At 39.6% G+C, this 20,867-nt stretch overlaps 1 protein-coding gene across 1 annotated transcript in view; it reads left to right on the forward strand.

Annotated features, from left to right (window-relative positions):
- The window catches only part of UHRF1BP1L (UHRF1 binding protein 1 like), an 81,374-nt gene that overhangs the window by 51,270 nt on the left and 9,237 nt on the right, over positions 1–20,867 (forward strand). Inside the window, exons 11-19 of the mRNA XM_025204189.1 lie at positions 2,315–2,497; positions 2,610–2,725; positions 8,015–8,156; positions 8,945–9,138; positions 11,204–12,666; positions 13,094–13,269; positions 15,014–15,153; positions 17,251–17,401; positions 19,814–20,070. Coding sequence (XP_025059974.1) covers positions 2,315–2,497; positions 2,610–2,725; positions 8,015–8,156; positions 8,945–9,138; positions 11,204–12,666; positions 13,094–13,269; positions 15,014–15,153; positions 17,251–17,401; positions 19,814–20,070 — 2,822 coding nt within the window. The remainder of the gene's footprint in view (positions 1–2,314; positions 2,498–2,609; positions 2,726–8,014; positions 8,157–8,944; positions 9,139–11,203; positions 12,667–13,093; positions 13,270–15,013; positions 15,154–17,250; positions 17,402–19,813; positions 20,071–20,867) is intronic.

The following is a 20,867-nucleotide window of genomic DNA, read 5'->3' on the forward strand; positions in this document are numbered from 1 at the left end:
CCTATTCATTTTATAATCCACTGTAAACCCCAGGTCCTTTTTTGCAGTACTGCAGCCTAGCCAGTCATTCCCCAATCTGTATTTGTGCATGCAATTGTTTTGTCCAAAGTCCAGGACTTTGCATCAGTCCTAGTTAAACTTCATCTGATTGATTGTGGACCATTTTTCCAGTTGGTCCAGGTCATACTAGATCTAGTTGTACCCTCTGAAATGTTTGCAACTCCACTCAACTTGGTGTCGTGTGCAGATTTGCTAAGTGCGTACTCAGTCCCACCATCCAAATTATTAATAAAGATTTTAAACAATATGAGACCCAGGATGGACACCTAAGGAACCCAACTTGATACCTCCTCCCAATTTTGACATAGCCATTGGTGCCGACTTGCTAAAAACCATCATCCAACCAGTTATGAATCCAACTTACAGCATCTAGCTTTTCTAAGTAATTCCTAATCTGGTCTACCATTATTCTAGGCTGGTTTTTTCCTTCCCTGTCTTTGCAGCCAACTAGGCTTGTTGTCTGATACCTACTTCCCCTATTTGTGAAGATGAAAGTAAAAAAGGCATTAAATACTTCAGCCTCCTCTGCATCAGTAAAAAATTGTTGCGCTAGATACAGATATATGTCTATATATCTTCTTCCCTTCTATGTGGCATTGGTCAGGCTGCAATTAGAGTACTGCGTCCAGTTTTGGGTGCCGCACTTCAAGAGAAATGCGAAGAATCTTGAGAGGGTTCAGAGGAGGGCTACTTGTATGGTCAGAGGCCTGCAGGCAAGTCCCTGTTAGGAGAAACTAAGGGACCTAACTCTCTTCAGCCTTAGCAAGAGAAGGCTGAGAGGTGATCTTGTGGCTGCCTATAAATTCATCAGGGGAGGGCAGCAGGGAATAGGAGATGCTCTATTTACTAGGGCACCCCCTGGAGTAACTAGGAACAATGGTCACAAATTGACGGAGAGCAGATTTAGGTTGGACATTAGAAAGAACTTCTTCACAGTAAGGGTTGCCAGAATCTGGAATGGGCTTCTAAGGGAGGTGGTGCTCTCCCCTGCCTTGGGGATCTTCAAGAGGAGACTACTCTTTCCTGCCCAGGGCAGGGGGTCGGACTCAATGACCAACATTTTTAAAATGCTGTTATCTAATCATAGAGTTGGAAGGGACCTCAAGAGTTATCTGGTCCAACCCCCTGTCCCCGTCGTCTTAGTCTTCTCTAGATTGGCAATCCCTTTTGTTCCAGCCTTTCCTCATATGACATACTTTCTAGATCTCTGTCATTTTTATTGCTGTTCTCTGTACTTTCTTCAGTTTGTCTCATCTCTTTATTGAGGTGTGGACACAGTATAGTAATCAAGAAGAACAGAGCAGGGAAATCATTCCCCATGACTTGCATACAACACATCTGTTAATACATCCCAGTATACCATTATCCCTTTTCAACAATATTACCTTGATTTATTCCTCCTGTTATCTCTAATGTCTAGATATTTTTCTGCAGTACTGCAGCCTACCTAGTCATTTTCCCTTTTTGTATTTATGCATTTAATTATTCTTTCGTGAGTGTAGTACTTTGCACTTTTCTTTATTACATTTCACCCTATTTATTTTTTCAATTCATCAAGGTCATTTTGAAAACCAATTCTGTCCTCTAAAGTGCTTGCAAATCCAGTTTTTGCAAAGACTGTCTAAATACATTTGTTTCTGCTTGGTATTTGCTGTGTTTTGTGACAAGAAAATCCAGCTGAATAGAACTCATTCCACTGGAGCTTAGGTGGCCTCTTTGCCCTGCTTTGCTTGTGTTGTCATCTCAGAAATCTGTAGAGCAGGAACGTGATATTTCATCCACACTTCTGTATTCATTATTCCTTGAAGAAAGTATTGTATTAAGTCCAGGTGCTTTTTAGTGGGAAAGGAAGAGAGAAGGCATAGTTATTCTTTGCTGGCCTGTCACTTAATATCAAGATAACGGCTTGTTTGTAACCACAAATAGAATTTTTATGGATATCACTTGCATCACTCAAAGAACAGTTGCATGGTTTATAGTAAATGTGGTTTTTCAAAATGTGTTGTTCACACTGTTTTTTATTTCCTGAATGTTAGCTAACTATTTGGGTCAATGGGCAACAGGCAACAATGCTGAATGACATAGTGAGTTTGTAATTTGTATTACTATATGAAGTGTACATTACTAGATTATTAGAGGTAGTGAGATTTAAATTTTGAAGAAAATCTACAGATTCATGCAGCTGTTTTTAGTTAAACAGAACTTCAAATGGAAACTGTATGCTAGGTTTGGGCCATGTTTCTTTTATTTTCAGGAGACAATTGTAGTCACTGGATGCATTATAATGATGCCACCAAAACCAGAAGTGGATGGGCCCAAGAATTATTACGTGAGTTTGAAAGCAACGTTGAATTACTTAAACAGGCCGTGAAGGATCATAACATAGATTCTCCTACTAAATCTCCACCTCACACCTCTCCTCAAAATATACAAGCAGGTACTTTATTGCCATTCATGCATTTTTCTTTACTCTGCTGTCTTCTGTGAATATTAATTATATCCACAATTGGACTATAATTTTAGATCACTGTCACTCTTGTTTCTTCCAGGCAAAGAACAGATGCCTAAAGGAACTTCTAGGACTTCTGTATCTCCCCAGCAACCAAAGGGTAAACTGGTGTCTAGTCCTCTTGTGGTTAGACTTGCAGATTTCAATATATACCAGGTACATACTTTTTCTAGTTGAGGAATTTGGGGCCTTTGCTGGTTTAGGGTTTTTTTTTCTTGACTGTTAATTAGCCATAACTTAAAGAGCCTGATCCAAAGCCCATTAAAGTCCATGTAAATCTTTCCACTGGCTTATTGGATTAGATGAGTGAATCTGTGATAGGATGGTACCTACAGATGCTGTAGTTTCAAATCCCGTTCTTTCACTCTATCATATGGGATCATCCTTATTTTACCTTGGCATTTTGAGTGTCTTGTCTTTGCTTTCTTCTAGTCTTAGACACGCATTTTATTTATTTATGTATTTCAGTATAATGCTATTTAAATCCTTCATTTAAAGTAGTATTTTTAATGGGATATTTTATAATATAATATAGTATTATTACAAAGTATATAATATATTATATAATGGATATTATTTTATATTGAATATTTTATGTTCAAATTCTACATCATTTGCTGCTGCTTTAGTTGCTCGCTTTAGTCCACATGCATCCTCATAGGTATGGGGTACAGGGTGCTGTACTAGCAGAGATATTTGCCTCAAAGAGAGAATGGCAGTAGTATTGGGCTCAACTGGTAAATGGGAGCTTTGAATTGCAGCTGAGGTTCTACAGGAACCCTGCCAAGAAAAGATGTTATGTATGTGCTCAATCAGTGGATCTTCCAATCACTCTGATCTCACCAATCCCCCAGCCTTTTGGTGCTATGCCAGTTCCAGTAACCTTGTTAAGGTGATGATAACTGCTTACTGCCAGAAGCCATATTTGGGTTTGAATTGGGTTTTTCCCTATACTTCATCTTTATTTGTAAAACAGTGTAGCTGTTTGATGAGAGATTAGATTTTTTTTGCTTTATTTTAGATGCTTTACTCTTTTTGCCTCTATCTCCATTTTCTTACTGATTGTCATTGTTTTTGTTGGATGGGTAGAAAGCTTCTTATTTTAAGTAGATATTTTGTATTTTTAAGTTTGTATAAATACATAGTTATCACATTATTACATGTATAATACATGTAACTTAACTTTCATTACATGAAATATATGTAACTTAAAAATATCTGGATTGGGAGGAAAGGCTTATAGGTGTTAGCTATCCACAATCATTACCTATGCGTATGCAAAATTAAATGCAATACAAATCAGCATCTATTAGATATTAAAAAAAAACTCACCTATTTTGAGAGTAGGAAGCAGACAAGTAAAAAACCAAAAACAAAAAACAAAAACCTTGAGTAAAACCATTTTTTTGTTTGGCCAGCAGGCATTTTTTTAAAATGTAATGTATGCTTAAGGAAATCTAATATAATTGGGATTTTGGACAAATGACCATATTTACTCAGTTCTAAGACAAGGTTTTTTCCCCACCTAACGGGGAGTGAGGGGTTGCCCCTTGCCTTAGAACTGCATATAAGGGAGGTGGGGGGGAGGGGGTAGGCAGGTGCTGTGGCTTGGGCTTCAGCCCCTACCTAGCTGTAGCTAGTTCCTGGCTGCCATCTCTGCACCCTGCCATCCCTCCCGCTCCCCTCCCCATGCGGCCTCTGGTCCCCCAACTCTCTCTCTTCTTCCTCCCTCCCCCTTGCTCTGCAGTGTGTCCATGCTGCAGCCCGGGGTACTGAGCACAGTCCCAGCCTGGCCCAAGAGCTGCAGTACACAGCCTGCACAGTGCAGGGCAGCAGGGGTGGAGCCTACTGGCATGGAGCAAGGGTAAGGATGGAGGAAAGAGGGAGGTAGAGCTGAGGATGGGGTAAAGGCTAGGGAGGAGGGGAGAACAGAGGCTGGAGAAGGATTTAATGGATTTCTAGGGTCAGAAGGGACCTATTAGATCATTGAGTCTGATCCCCTGCTCTGGGCAGGAAAGAGCGCTGGGGTCAAGTAACCCCAGCCAGGTGTTTGTCTAATCTCCTCTTGAACAACTCCAGGGCAGGGGAAAGCACCACCTCCCTTGGAAGTCCATTCCATATTTTGGAAACCCTCAATGTAAAGAATTTCTTCCTGATGTCCAATCTAAATCTATTCTCCTTCAATTTATGGTCATTGTTTCTAGTAACCCCCAGGGGCGCTTTGGTAAACAGAGTACCCCCTATTCCCTGCTGACCCACCTGATGAGTTTGTAGACAGCCACAAGATCACCTCAGCCTTCTCTTGCAGAGGATGAAGAGATTCAGGTCCCTCAATCTGTCTTCATAGGATCTTACCTGCAGGCCCTCAACCATACATGTAGCCTTCCTCTGAACCCTTTTCAGGTTATCCACATCCTTCTTGAAGTGCCATTCCCAAAACTGGATGCAGTACTCCATATGCGGCCTCACCAATGCCACATAGAGTAGAAGTATCGCCTCCCTAGACCTGCTCGTGATGCACCTGCTAATGCAAGAAAGAGTGCAATTAGCCTTATTACCTTATCACATTGGTGACTTATTCATTTTTGTGTCGACTATGATTCCATGATCCCTTTCCACTGCTGTGCTACTTAAAATGGTACTTCCCAATCTATAGGTGAATTGGTGATTCTTTCTCCCCAGGTGCAGCACTTCCTATTCTGATCCGCCCACTTCCCCAGTCTATCCAAATCCTCCTGAATTTGCTCCCTACCCTTTAGTGTGTTTACTATACCCCATAGTTTGGTGTCATCTGCGAATTTGGACAGAATGCTTTCTATGCGCTTATCCAAATCACTGAAGATATTGAACAGTACTGGTTCAAGGATAGAGCCTTGGGGGACACCACTGCCCACATCTCTCCAGGTAGAAACCGACCCATCCGCCACCACTCTCTGGGTTTGTCCCATAAGCCAGTTTTCCACCCACCTGACTATGAAAAAATCCATGTCACAGCTACTTAGTTTACTTATAAGAATTGGGTGCAATGCTGTGTTGAGAACCTTTTTAAAATCCAGTAACATCTACCTCTGCTCCTGCATCTAAGCACTTTGTCACCTGGTCATAAAAAGAGACCAGGTTAGTCAGGCAGGATCTGCCTGCTATAAACCCATGCTGATTGCCCCATAACATTGTTTTACCTGCTGGCCCCCCACACATGTGATCTTTTATGACTTTTCTAAGGTTTTGCCAAGAGTAGAGGAGAGGCTAACCGGCCTATAATTGCCCGATTCCTCCTTCCTCCCCTTCTTGAAAATAGGGACCACATTGACCCTTTTCCAGTCCTCTGGGACCTGTCCTGAGTGCCACGAACACTCGAACCGTTGCACCAGTGGTTGTGCTGTGACACCGACCAATTCCTTTAGTACCCTTGGGTGAAGATCATCGGGGCCTGCCGACTTAAATACATCCAACCCCTCCAAGTGCCCCTTCACTAGATCATTGCTAACTGTTAGTGGATTGGTATCTCTCTTATGCCAGACTAGTCTCATTGGGAGGTGTGTTTGTATCCATGTGCAGGAACACAGATGCAAAGAAATCACTTAAAAGCTCAGCTTTGTCCATCCTATCTGTTACAGACCTGTAGTGGCCCTATGTTGCCCTGCGCTGTCTTCTTACTCCCTGTGTACTTAGGGTAACAAAAAAGTCCTTCTTTAATCTTTGTTGCCAGCCTGAGTTCCGTTTCTGCTTTGGCCTTTCTCACTGCTTCCCTGCAAGCATGAGCCAAGCAGGTATACTCCTCCTTGGTGGCTGCCTCCTGCTTCCACAGTCTGTAAGCTTCTCTTTTCCCATGAAAGCTCCTCTGGATTTCCCTGCTTAGCCAAGAGGGTATCTTGGCTCTTTTGCCTCCCTTTATGTGTACAGGGATGGTACCCCTCTGTGCCTGCAGGATCAGTCCCTTGAGGAACTCCCACCCTTCCTGGACTGGGGAGCAGGGGGAGGGGAGCAGAGGCAGTTGTGCCCCCCTGTTGATGCTGGGGGGGCAGAGGGCACCCTGCCTTGGGAGCCATGGAAGTGTGGCGTTCTGGTGGTGGCGGCAGCAGCAGCTCTGAGCCTCACTGACCTGCTCTGCCCTCCTGCGCTGGGTCCCACCCACTGGGCAGCAGAGGCAGCTCTTGCCCAGTGCCAGTCTGGCCAGGCTGAAGCCCAGTGTGAGTGCAGATATCTGGGAGGGCATGTGCTCCCCTGATGCATCGCTTATGACTCTCCCCCTAACCCTGCCATGCATTACCTGTGTCCCCCATGCATCACCTCTACGCGCCCCCCCCCCCCCCCCCCCCCCCCCCCCCCCCCCCCCCCCCCCCCCCCCCCCCCCCGACTTACCTGCAGTTCTCCACCATGCTGCCTGGCTGCATTTTGCTCACATGCATGTGGGAGCACGCATGTGTACATGGGCCCCCTGCCTCTGATCTCCCTCCTCCCACTCCCTCCAGCCCAAGCAGCCCCTTATAGGCTGGAACTCAGACAGCCTGCAAAGGGAAACCTGCAGTTTCCTGGGGTGGGTTTTTCTTCTTTAAAGGGAAAAATCTGCAATTTGCTCTGTTAAAAGGGGAAAATCTGTGATTTTCCATGGAAAACTTGGATCCCTAGTGACGAGCCCTGCACTGGACACTGCGTAATCCAAAGCCTGCCTGCCATCTGGCAGTGCCAGTGGTTCCAGGGTAGTGCAGAGAACGAGGTGGAGAGAGTGTCTTTTGGGGTCATCTTCTCCTGACAGGTGGAAATCTTTCAGACTGCCCAGCCTGCAGATATGCCCCTTTTTTAATAAGATGTCTGTATTCAGGGTCATGGTGTTGATAGTGCAGCTCTCTGGTTCTTGTTTGTGTGAACAGCGGACAGCTCCAATGTTTGCAGCTAGTAAAGACAGGGAAGATGATGGAGATAAGGGTGACTTCTGCATGTGCCTGCTGTGTCCTGGCTTTTGTGGATACAGGGCGTGTGGCACTAGCAGCACACCTCTTCTGCTGTACATATATACCCCAGAACAATGGGGTGCATTCAGACTGCCAACACTGGTGTTGTGGCTGCATATGCATCACTGCCCATACCAGGTGCAACTAGGGATATATAGTGGGGTTTGCCACACTGCTTAGTGTTATTGCAGATCCCATTTGTTAGGTCAGGAGTGGGCAAAATGTGGCCCTCGGGCCAGATGCAGCCCGCCAGGCCATTCTATCCGGCCCGTGGGGCCCGTAAAAAATTTAGAAAATTAATATTTATCTGCCCCTGGCTGCCTGTCATGCCGCCCTCGATGGCTTGCCAAAACTCAGTAAGGAGCCCTCCGCCCAAAATAATTGCCCGCCCCTGTGTTAGGTAGAACAGTCTGTTGCACTACTGGTTGCTATACTGAATAACTCATAAAAATCAAGTAGTATATTAATAACATTTCTCATTTGTCTTTTTCAGGTCTCTACAGCAGACCAATGTCATTCTTCCCCTAAAACACTAATCTCTTGCAATAAAAAGTCACTTTATCTTCCACCAGAAATGTCAGCTATTCATATTGAATTCACCGAATATTACTACCCTGATGAAAAGGATTATCCTAGTAAGATTTTTTTTCTGCAAGATATATCTTACATATTATACTCATCTTTTGTGAAGCCTAACAGTAACTTCAGATTTGAAAAGCATATTGATTCAAGGTTTACGAACAAAATTATTAATAGAGCTTGCACTGAATCATTTGTAAAGCAAACTGACTATGAAACAAACACTTTACCGTTTTCACAGTGTTTGCTCTGAGAAACCCATTTAAAGCATTGATTTTTCTTTTTTAATAAACATCGTATTTGAAGCCAGCACAGTGTTTTCACCAGGAAATAAAATATTGATCATTCAAACGAAGTATATGTTGCATATTTGCTTTACTTGGCTGCACAAAAGAAGTCAAACTCCTGGAATGTAATGAAAATGTAACAAAAGGTCTGTTCAAGGTATTTTAGTAACATGTGGTAGAGGTCAGTATTATCTTATGTATGGAAATCCTAGTGGGATTCTTGTGGATGGTGTTGAGAGTGGCTCGCTTGTTGCCCTGCCCTTTCCTTGCAGTTGTGAGGTTTCCTTCCCTACCCACCCCACCCCTTGTTCTCCCTCCTCTTTCTGACCCAATCTGTTCCATTCTAATTTTAGCCTTTTGCATGTCAGGATTGGACCTGGGAATTGCTTTGGGGTTAAAAGAAAGGAAGAATGATAGGACTTGGACTTCCTCTGACCTCCTACTCCTATTCTGCCTGGTTAATAGCATAAAGAAGAGAAAAAATATTACTTATGCTTGTTTTTAATAATTTTTCATAGAAAATAGATTTTGTTTTGTTTTGTTTTCTCTTTTCTTAGTTCCAGCTCCAAATTTGTATGTCCAGCTGAATGCTCTGCAATTCACTCTAGATGAGAGAAGCATTCTTTGGCTAAATCAGTTCGTGTTGGATTTGAAACAGAGTCTTACACAGTTCATGGCCATGTATAAATTAAATGACAACTCAAAATCTGACGAGCATGTTGATGTTAGAATTGATGGACTAATGTTAAAGGTACAGTATGAAAGGGGTGTTTGGGAGGTGCTTTGGAACAAAATATTTTCTCTTTAGCTCTGAAAAGTTATTAGCCAAATAACTAAAAAAAGAGGAGTCTGGAAAACCGAGCATACTACAATGCAGAAAAGTGTGAGAGGACGTAGAGAGTGCATGTGACCAACTACCATCTCTTCTAATATGGTCCTGGTTACAAGGGAGTTAGGAGCAGAGTAGTAATTTGCTGAAATCACCATGATTTTTTGAATCTCATGTCTGTAGCTGTTTGAGGATGTTACTTGTAATAAGTATGTCCTTTGACACTACTTAGTTGTTCGGTCTGATGTTTCTTTAGCATAGTGGACTTTGTGTGTGCAACTTAAAATAGTTTTACTAGCCACAGAGAGATTGTTTCTTTTGTGTAACGAGATACTGTTCACTTTGCCATACCTTGCACTGCAGAGCTTTAGACACCTCATAAAATGAATGTATAGATCAGGGCTGTCCAATTATGGGGGCTGCATCTGGTGCTACCACGTGACTTGAGCCATACTGTGGGCGGGGGGGGAGGCCCTTGGAATCTGCTGTCCCTGGTGCCCCGCCCTCCTCCTCCCCTCCCCTCCCCGGCTATACCAACGGCATGCAGCAATGGGAGAGGTGGCTTTGGACTGCCATATGGGCAGCCCTGTACTCGAGAACTGAACTCTTATGATTACAGACTTGATCAGTTTGATATTCTGTGCATTTTAGGTTTGTGAAGACTTGGTTGAGAAACAAACAAGGTGGCAGAATACAATTAAGTTGCCAAATAAATTTAGCTTGATCTCTAAGAAGGGCAAAGAAATGCTCCAAAAGAAGAACTGGACTTCATAATTGCCATTTTTAGAGATATTACAATATTTAGTTTATAAATTGTTACAATTATATGATGGTCCCTGAAATAGTAAGATACTTTCCTGACTGGCATTATTTGTGCGACTTTGGGAAAAGACCTGGTACTGTTTGAATAGTGGCTTGTAATAGCGATTATTTTTCTGGTTTGCTCTCATGGTAATAACCATAAAATGCAGTATTCTCCTTCAGATTCTTCATTAGCCTGTAGCAACAGGGGACCTGGACTCAGTGACCCCAGAGGTCCCTTCTAGTCTTATGCTCTATATTTCTCTAAGATCCACTGCAGGTAACCAAGGTACAGTTTCTGGCTGCAGATAATCAAGATAATTTCTGGCATAAGAGAGAGCTCTCTGAAAAGCAATGGAAGGTGCCTCCTCCAGTCTGAATTCCCCCAGTTATAACCATAGGGCGTAAGGCCACAGTGCGTTCACAGCCCTGTGGTGCTAGGGGGTAGAGAATGCCCTGCCTCTTGGCCTCCCCCCACCACCTGCTGGGGAAGGGGGGTCAGGGATGGGGGCTCAGTTCCCCCCTTGCCTGCCTCCCTTCCTGTGTGGTGCTAGGAAAGGGGCTCTGCTGGTGCAGTGGGGGACACTGGGCAAAAGTAGCCCTACCCACCCATCTGACACTGCAGTGTCAGACTCCATCGCCCAGGCTGCCATGTGGTGCCGGGCAGGCAGGCAGGGCTGCTTCCATCCAGCATCCCCCATGGGCTCAACAATTGATTCTGTCTGGCGCACATGCAGGCAGTGGCTCCAACTCCAGCCTCTGCTGGTTCCGCAGGCTGGGTAGAATCAATTGGCAGGCTCGATACAGCCTGCAGGCTGTATTTTGCCCATCCCTGGCCTAAGGCCTTGTTATTTTTGTACCAGTATTGAATTTTCATATGAATAGGGGTTTGCCTAGTATCCTTGATCAACGTTTTTGGAACACATGGAAAAACTGCACAACTGGAAGTTTGTCTAACATACTTATTCCATAGTAACAGGGGTTTAGGTTGTAGCCGTGTTGGTCTAAGGATATAGGCAGACAAGGTTCCTTAGTAATATTCCATAGTAATATACTTGCCAAGCTACAAAACTTATTTTCAATTTTTCATTTATTTTACTTTGCATCACTTTCCAGTTTTCTTTTGAACTGGGTAGCTTTGTAGCCTAACTCCCTTTAACTAGTATAATGTATTTTTCTGTTGCAGTTCATCATTCCATCTGAAAAGAAACCTGAAATCCATAAAGATCAGCCACGTGCCATATCTATTCAGAGTTCTGAGATGATTGCTACAAACACAAGACACTCTCCAAACTGTAGACACTCTGACCTGGAAGCCTTGTTCCAAAACTTTAAAGATTGTGAATTTTTCAGTAGAACTTTCACCAAATTTCCCAAATCCAATAATTTTAATCTTCTGCATCCAGTCTTCCAGAGACATGCTCATGAACAAGACACTAAGATGCATGATGTTTATAAGGGGTATGTCACCCCAAAGCTGAATAAATATGCACTAAAAACATCTGCAGCTACTGATGTCTGGGCTGTGCATTTTTCCCAGTTTTGGATAGATTATGAAGGAATGAAAAGTGGGAAAGGCCGACCAATAAGCTTTGTTGACTCATTTCCACTCTCACTTTGGATTTGTCAGCCAGTAAGATTTGCAGAGTCACAAAAGGAACTGTTTTCTTATAATCAGACCTCTTTTAACATTCCAAAAAGTGACTCAAGTGACCTCACTAATAGACTACAGCGCAAAAAACTTTTACAGGAATATTATAGGAGTGAGACGGAGCCCTTGACAAATGGCATTCAAAAACTTTGTTATTCAGAAAGCAATTCAGGGGCTCTGTCTGCAAGTTCTTCGGATGCAGATATTCATATCCTTGTTCATATTGAAAAGCACGTGAGCATGCAAATCAATCACTATCAATATCTTTTCTTGCTGTTTCTCCATGACTCTCTTGTAATGCTTCTAGAAAACCTAAGGAAAGATGTAGAACAGGTGACAGGCAAACCTGCAAAGCAAACAGATGTTTGTATCGGGATCTTACTTAAAAGTGCAGACATAGCTCTTTTATTGCACCCAATAACTCAGACAAATCCTTGCAAGCCTCCAGTTTTGGAAGAAGGAAGTCCTGTGGCGTCAGACCTTTCCCCGTTGAAAAATGGAGAAGCTCTTGCATTAGAGAGCAAATTAACTGCTCCTGATACAACCCAGACTGGTAGTGTTGATGTTAATTTTGTAACTGAGGTTAACAGAACAAATTTGATGGACCCTCTTCTTTCTCAATCAAGTAGTGACATAGATTTTCACAAGAGAATTTCATTTTCGGATGATTCTTCAGACAAATGCTTGGGGAAAACCAATGAAGAAGAAAGTGGACTCTTCAGCAGAAGCGATTCGGAAGAAATATGTGGACCATTAGGTGACAAAAGTAGCTTGTACTATAGAGATTCAGTGAATGTTTTAAACAGTGAAGAAGATTCTACTGAGTTTTTCACTGATAAAGATGACGACAAAAATATTCTTTCTAATAAATTAAATGACCAGGAAAGTGGTACTGGAGCTGATTTAGAATCAGAAACTACCTCACAGTCCGAAGAATATGAAATTAATAAAGAGACAATGGCCATGGTTAAAACATTTGCATCCCAGTCCATGTTAAGGTATAAAAGATTTAATACTTTGAGTTCACATTTTTTTTTCAACCATAGCAATCATCAAGGAATAATAGAAGTAAAAAGTTAATATCTCAAGATAGAGAACATGTTAAGTATTTATAAATCCTGTAAATACACAGTAAGAGTGTAATTTAACAAATAAAAATTAAACTTTAAAAATTGTTTTAAATATTTTATATTCATTCAGTATTCTTGAATACAGAAAAACTGACACATGGTTTATAGAGAAATATAAATTAATGTTCCACCTTTTTATTTCTGTCTTCCCCCCCTAAGAATTATAGCATTCTTTTGTATTGACTATAATTATGTATTTAATTTTTTTATTCCTGGGTTAGAGGATTTTGATTTTTCTTCTGTAGAATTCCCTTCATTTTAAGTAATATTTTCCTAATATCTTTATATTAAAAAGTGGAAAGCCTAAGGAACGCTGCCAGTCCAACCTCCCTGCATTCTCTGTTTCTTATAAGAACATGAAGAGAAGTCCATCACAGGTCTCTCTGGATACCATTTCTATTGATAGCATGATGTTAGAAGAACATTTACTAGAGAGTGATGGAAGTGATAGCCAAAGTTTTCTCGAGAAAGGTAAATAGATTTAACAAAATGTTTGCATACAATACATGAAAGTATCCTGTAGGCTAAATTCTGTTCGTTGCATTTGAGCAGTTCTCTTGGCTTCACTAGCTGCTGATATCTAAATATTTTTTTGCTTAGACAAGGTACTATTGCAAAGGAACTGCCAGTTGTCCCACTTTGTGGCTGTTTTGGTGGAGAGAAACACTGTTGTGCTGTTTTTATGACTAAATTCAGTGGAATTACTCCCTGTTTGTGAACTTCTGAGCCAACTGGTACCCTAACTTACAGTGTTCAGTCTGAAATGGTGAATGAAGATTTCCAGTTTCAAGTATAGGAGCAGTTTCTTCACAAAGGGTACTAGTCTCTTCACACAGCATTCTTCTTCTGTACTTCTTATTGACTGATTTCTGCGATCAGATGCCAGTAACTTCAGTGGGAAACATTGATAAATATCTAGGAAGAATTTGACTTTATGTTGGATAGTTATTAGTTTTTGTAATCTGTAGTGTAAAAGTGATGTTGTAGTCATGATGGTTCAGAAATTATGAGGGGCAGGGATGATACAATCTCTGGAGTTAAATTATCCGTTAGTTTTTCAAACTTTAATGGCAAGACTTTAAAAGATTGGTTTCCTCTGTATCCTGCTACCTGAATAGAAAAATATTTTCAAATCCTATGTTACTTTACATGATTTATTTGTTGTTGCTCATGTCATTGTCTAGACAAAAACAATGGTACTGACCTTGCAGACCTCTCATTATATAGGAGTTCTGGGAATATGCTGCATTTCCAGAAAAAGCCTTTGTATTTTTTTCATTGCTTCCTCCCCCCCACACACCTTTTTTAACTTTGCTGTGTTCAAAAATGATGCTTCATTGCAGGTTGTAAAGGGTCTATGTTCCCTAGTTGTTAAGGAAATAGAAACTTCTGTGACAAATACGAGATAGCTTGACTGCGTAGTTCTATAAAGAGCAGAGCTGCAGCCACTTTTTTTAAAGGCATCGGGCAAAAGATTTGTCAATGACCTTTGGAATACAATGAGATCAATGACTTTTGGAGTACTTTAACCAACTTTTTGCAAGTTAAAATATACTTGTGATGCAAAAAACTAAAACAAGGCCCTTTTTGAATTTCTTAGATATTAGATACAAGGCTGCATTGGATGTCTAGAAATTAAGTAGCAGGTAAGAGGACTGATGTATCCCTGGAGCCCTGCAGGAAAGGCTTTTATCCCAGCCTACATATACTAGCGTGGAAGCCACATAAGTATTCATACTTAAATGGTTTTCATTCATTGCTCTCTGTAACAGGCACAGAGTTGTTACAGGTGGTGTTCTGCCTTAACAATTGGAATAGAAGCCAGTCCTCAGCATGGCTGTATGTTGAAAAAATAGATTCAGTTGCCCCAAGTGTTCCACACACTACCTGCACCGTGTGTCTGAATATTTAGTCTTTGTGTAGATGGAATGAATTTCACCCAAAGAAAATATATTGCTTTTTAAAGTAGCTGGATAGATGAGTCAGGATTCGGGGAAATTCAGATATTTTTCCTCTTCTGTGGCCAGAGCTAAAAGGACTACTGCCATGTTATGCTAGTTCTTATTAGTCATAAAGCTTCATGTTATAATCCAAATCACATTTTAAAGCCATTTTAAAAAATGTGTTGAGTATATATAGGACTATCTTTGTTAATTTGTGAACAATACAGATTATATTATATTGACTCTTATTTTTTCTGATGTTATGCTCACAGAAGCTATTGCAGTTATGAATTACCAAAGTCCCCCAGAAAATGTCCATGAAGAAGAACCAGGGATTGAGAACTGTGGTGGATCATCTCCAGATGCCATCAGTGCAGCTTCAGAAAGTGTTCAAGAGACTAATGAAGAAATGGTAAGGCTGTTGGAATTCATTAAAGGAGCGGTTTTAATAAACTAAACATTAAAATGGCATTTTAAAATGTCTTCTAAACATGACTTTCAGATCATTCTTATGAATTTGTTACATGCATAGATTTATCATCAGAATGCCCCAGTAAAAAGTAACAGTGAACTTCAGTACACACCTGATTTTTAGGTGATCTTTTTTTTTTTTAAAGTTCTCCTGAAGATTCGCTACTACTGCCTAAAGTATGCATCGTATCCCTTATGAATGGGAATGTCAGTTAAGTGGCTTTCATCATTTCTAGTGATGGATGGCATAATTTTTGTTTTAAAAAATGGGTAACTGTTTGTTAATATCTTTATATTTTAATGTTGATAGCTATAGATTGCTAATCAGTTAGCATAGATATATGTATTGGCACGCTTATAGATCCAAAATGATGAATGTGATATTTTAAACAACCTTTGTAACATCATACAGTGTAATTAAAATAAAAAGATGCTCTTTTGACCACCAATATAAATTGCCTTAGGAGGTTTCCATAGTCATTACATCTACTCTTTCAGCTACTCCATTTATGACATTCTTGTTTCTTGGTTGATCTGAATTTCTTGCATAGTAAACACTTTGAATAGTTCAGAGTGGAAATCTATAATCTGAGTGTATGGAAGGACATTTAAAAATTAGGCAACAGATTTCAATACGTTATGTGCTAATTGCCCTTTTAATCTTACTATTAGGTATATTTGTCATATAAATACAGTTAGTGGAGTATTAAAAATCACCTTTAAAAAATTAGCTGCATTCAGATACATTTTTAATAATTGCAACTTGTGGTTGGATGTAATAGAAGCTCTTTGATTACACATTTTGGGATGTGCAAATTCAATTTTGGCATATAGTTTCTCGTTTACAGAAGCTGACTTTGAGGCCCCCCTAGGAAATTTGCCCCATAGTAATAATAGTAGCAGTAATAATTAACATGGATTTTTAAGAGTGGAAAAAAATGATATTTGGAAGTTTGTGGGCTAGTATTAAAATATAGGACAAGTACTGACTAGTGAAGGCACAGTAAACTACCAGTCAGTGTGTCTAGTTAGATTCTTTACTTTAGTCTTGATTAAACATCTTGATTAAACCTGATCAACATCATTTGTTTAAAATTAGGCATGTGCTTTAAAGAATGTAGTGGAAGGAGCATAAAAGGATGTATTCTAGTGACTGTTTTGGCCAGTCCTGGTTTGGTATTGATTAGCAGGAGAGAGAGTCACTTTTGTCTTTCAGGCTACGTACAGACAGTCAAAAAGCCTGAGGCAGAATCAATTCAATCTACGTAGGTTTTTCTAAGCTGCGTAGACTGAACCAATACCGAACATAACAAACATTTACTTTTCATTTGGGCCTGAGGCACTAAAGCACACCTCCCAGCCTGCTAACCAGCCTAGCCATCCCTAATTGACTGTCTGGCACACACCCCCAACCCCCTGCTGTCACCCACAGTGGGGGATACAGTCCCCTGTCCCCAACTAGCCTCAAGCAGGGCCAGGGCCTCTGCCCATCCATCCCCAGTCCCTGACAGGCAGGGCTGGTGGGGCTGTGGTGAGCCCCCAGCCAGGCCGAGCCTGGGGATGGTGGGGGACCCTGCCATGGAACCTCCCCCATAGTCTGTTACTATGTCATTGTTACTATATCCATCCAGGCCTATCTTAAATTGGTTTTGGCCATTTGAAAGTCATTTATGTGCATTGTTCCTTTACAGGTTTGATCTGGTTTCTCTTCAATTATATTGGTTTATGTGAATTTCTGTGCCTAGCCTCAGTGAGCAAACATTGATTAGTTTGCTGTAGAGCTGATTGTGAGGAAAAAGAAAAGAATAAGACACTCTTGTGTGCCTGAGGATCTCTTTCCTGAGGGGAAATTTAATAATAATAATAAAAAAAACTTCAACTGCAAAATGACGCTTTTGTAGCATTGCATTGATAGCGATTTCCTTTTATAACTTTTTAAAGGTGAGCTTTCTATATTATGGTTATATTTGAAAAATAACTATTAAACGCTTGATTTGTAAACATATCTTGTATCTTATTTTTGTGTACCTGTTGATAGATGTCTGTTGTAGTTTTTAAAATGTTTGACATTAATGGTGAAATTGACATCAGAGGTGAAGACACACAAGTCTGCCTTCAGGTGAACCAGGTGATGCCAAACCAGTTGGGCAATATCAGTGTTCGACATTATCTTTGCAACAGAACCATAGGTAAGAATTAACAAGAGATTTTAGTACTATTCTCATGACTTCAGAAGACATTTATTTTTTACTATTAATGAGCTGTTAGGAGCTTTATGGTAGTCCTCCCTCTGATACTTACGTAAATCATGTAAAAACATCTGTATTTGTCTCAAAAATAAAATAGATGAATAATACTGTGCTATAAAAGATATATAAATAGCATTTTATCCATTAGTTTAGCGTAACCATCTTGACTTGCCATTTTCCCAGTTGGCATACAGTGAGTGGGAAAGAAATAGAAATAGACTGATTGGGATAATGGGTTGAAAAACTAAATTAATTGCATAGGATGTACAGATTCACTTGCTTTTCGTCAGCTATCCTGCCATAGATTGTCTTATAATGCTGGAATTTCATTATTTTCACTCAAATGTTCCTTAATTTGAATATTTCTTCAGTAAAAGCAGATTATTCCTTTCTTTATTTTAAATACTAATTTGTGGAAGTATAACTGATTATATATACTTTATGAAAAACTGAAATTTCTTTCTGAAGGAAAGTTGATATCCAGCCTTGTATAGGGATAGACAAGCTTCAATCAGAAGCTTTATGATCTTGATATCAGGTTCTGAAATGTAAATGCTGTGGCTCTGGATGATTTATTACAGCATTGCACTGGCAATTAAGAGCACATTAATGATACCTTTGTGTGTAAAAAACAAAAAACAAAAAAACCCAAACAAACTCTACATGCACCTGCTGTAGAAACATATATTTTAAAATGGGCCTAAATATGAATTTTGTTCCATATATCAGAATAAATGAATCTCTATTGGTATGTGCTTCATGAATATGGCATGTGATCATCCATAGTATCTTGGGATTTCAATTAAAATGCATTGTCTCTGCCTGCAAATCAGATGCATAATCTATAAGGATTACTAGCTCTCTGGAATTTAGCTTCCCATATTTAGAGGTATCTCAGAATATGTTGCACTGAACAGATTTTCCATATTTGATGACAAGGAAGAGATTGTTGTGTAGAATGAGATGGAATATAGATAGGAAGTTACTCTTTCATCAAAAGAAGATTAAAATATATTTGGAAAGAATAATAGCGTCAAAGAAGAAATGGGAATAAAAAAACCCCCCAAAACTTTTATAATTCAAAATCTGGTTCCTGGCTACTTGTACTTGAATGACTCAAACCCACCTATCTGTTTCTCGTTCCCTAACATATTGTTGGGTTATAAACAGAAAACCAGAGGGGTTCAATTAAAAAGCATCAAAATAAATATTAAAAACAAAAAAAGTAGTCTCTGCTATGAATTTAAAGTAATACATAAGGTAGGTAGTTGGTATAAATTGGCCTTATTCAGTTGATATAACTTAAGCTGCTTTGATTTATACTATGTGTGAGTTTGGCCCAATAAGTATGCCATTTAATCTGTATCTCCACTGTGAACATTATATTAGAATTTAAGAAATTTACAAGTGCAAGTCTTGTAAATGATTTGAATCAATTTAACAGCTAACTGCTATATAACAAATTAATTTAACTAACCTATTTGATACTAGTTTTTTTTGCTGTGTTAAGAGATCCTTTGTCTAATAGTAATAACTTTTATTATTTTGCACAATAAATGGATACTTATTAAAATTTTCTGTAACATTAATCTTAGAGAAATGATCAGTTCAATGTTGTAATTACCTCCCACTGGCTAGAGATATCAGAAGGTAACCGGAAGCTACTGCTTTATGCTATTATATTGTCTGGTTCTATTCCCACTGAAGTAATGGAAGCAGTGTCCGGTCATTTACTCCATCTGCTGAATTGATTCAGATTTTGAAATACCAGTTTTCTCTTTGATTACTACCATTAAGGCCCCAGTTCATGAAATAATCCCTATTCAGGAGGTCACTTAAGCACCTAAAAGTTAAGCATGTGTTTGAATGCTGTTCTAAACAGGGCAGTATTTCTTGAATCGGAGTCAAGTACATCTATGAAAAGGTATGCAAAAGACTGAGGTTTTTTATTTCTTGTGTTATACTAGTATTGTATTGAAAACAGTTCAATTTTTATGTGCACAGAGAATTTAAGATTCTTCCGTACACTTGTAAGGTGTCTCATGCGAGTGATTTGTAAAGAATTAATTGTTCCTTGTACTACCTTACATGATAGATTAATAAATGAAAACCATAATGAAAACGTGTTAAGAAATTTCTCTTGTAGAATTATGTATACACACTATTAGAATTCTCTTTTTGCCCTCAAGGTATGACATTTTTAAAAAAAGAAACCTCTTAATTGACTAATTTGTTTGTTATTTATACATCTGATACAATAGCTGTAGGAAAACTCACATTGCAGTTGCTTATTAGGGTGCCTTTATATGTGCTTTATCATTTTAATACTAATTTTGTTTTGTTTTACAATAGGTTCTGATCATAAATCTGTGGCTGGACCAATTAAATCATCACCTGAAATCAGTTTGAGATGGGAAACTGGTCCTAGTGCTGGAATACACTCTCTGCTGGCTGTAAAAAATGGTTTTCTGCAGTGTCACTTAGATAATTTTAGTGCTGACTTCCTAATATCTTCCCTCACAAACATTCAGCATTTTCTAGAAGATGAAACTGTTGCAGCCGTAATGCCTATGAAAATAAGAGTTTCTAATACAACAATTAATTTAAAAGTATGTTAGCTAAGTAGTTTTCTTCTTTCAACTGTTTAAACTATGCTTTTGTTTCTTTGCTTTCTGTATATAGTTTACTTAAAAGAAACTCCCATCTTTTTCTTTAAAACCTTTAGATTACACTAAAACAATTTAAAAATCATAAATTAGGTTGGCTCAGTGTATATATAGAGGTAAAGTGCATGACCATGATTGTTTGTAGGAATTAATGTTTTTTTATATTTTGTCTTTTTTATTTACCCTTTCCCCATTGTGAGACTGGTGGAACTAGAAAGGTACTAGAGAAAAGGTCCTGTAGGCTCCCAAAGGTAGAATAAGTCTTTTATTGTTCACCAGTAACACATGCTTTCTAACTACAAACAGTATTCACAGAGACTCACATGATGAACCTAGCAGCCTTTTTTGGAGTTTTGGTCATGAGAGCTTAACTGAAAGGAAAGAGGCTATGAGGACTCGGCTTGCTTATTACTACCTAGAGCCATGATTACATTTTCTGTCCTACCTGGAAACAGTTATTGAATAATACAAGCTTCTCACTAGTGTGTCTTAAAATACCAACATTAAGAGGACACTGCTGTGCAGTCTCCTAGGCTTTTTTTTTTGTTCCTCTTAGTTAAAGAGACAATGATTTCTCTCATATGCAAGCAGTAATACTGCAAGGACAAGGTGAGTAGGGATAATAACACCACTGCTGCCAAATCCAAAAACAAGAAGGCTCAGATTTCAGTTCCCTAGCATGGATCCTGAAACAGAATTCTCAGCCTTTGCATTTGAAGCTAAAGTCTCAGTTACGATGA

The sequence above is a fragment of the Alligator sinensis genome, unplaced genomic scaffold, assembly GCF_000455745.1.
Source record: "Alligator sinensis unplaced genomic scaffold, ASM45574v1 scaffold154_1, whole genome shotgun sequence".
In the NCBI taxonomy this organism is placed as follows: domain Eukaryota; kingdom Metazoa; phylum Chordata; order Crocodylia; family Alligatoridae; genus Alligator; species Alligator sinensis.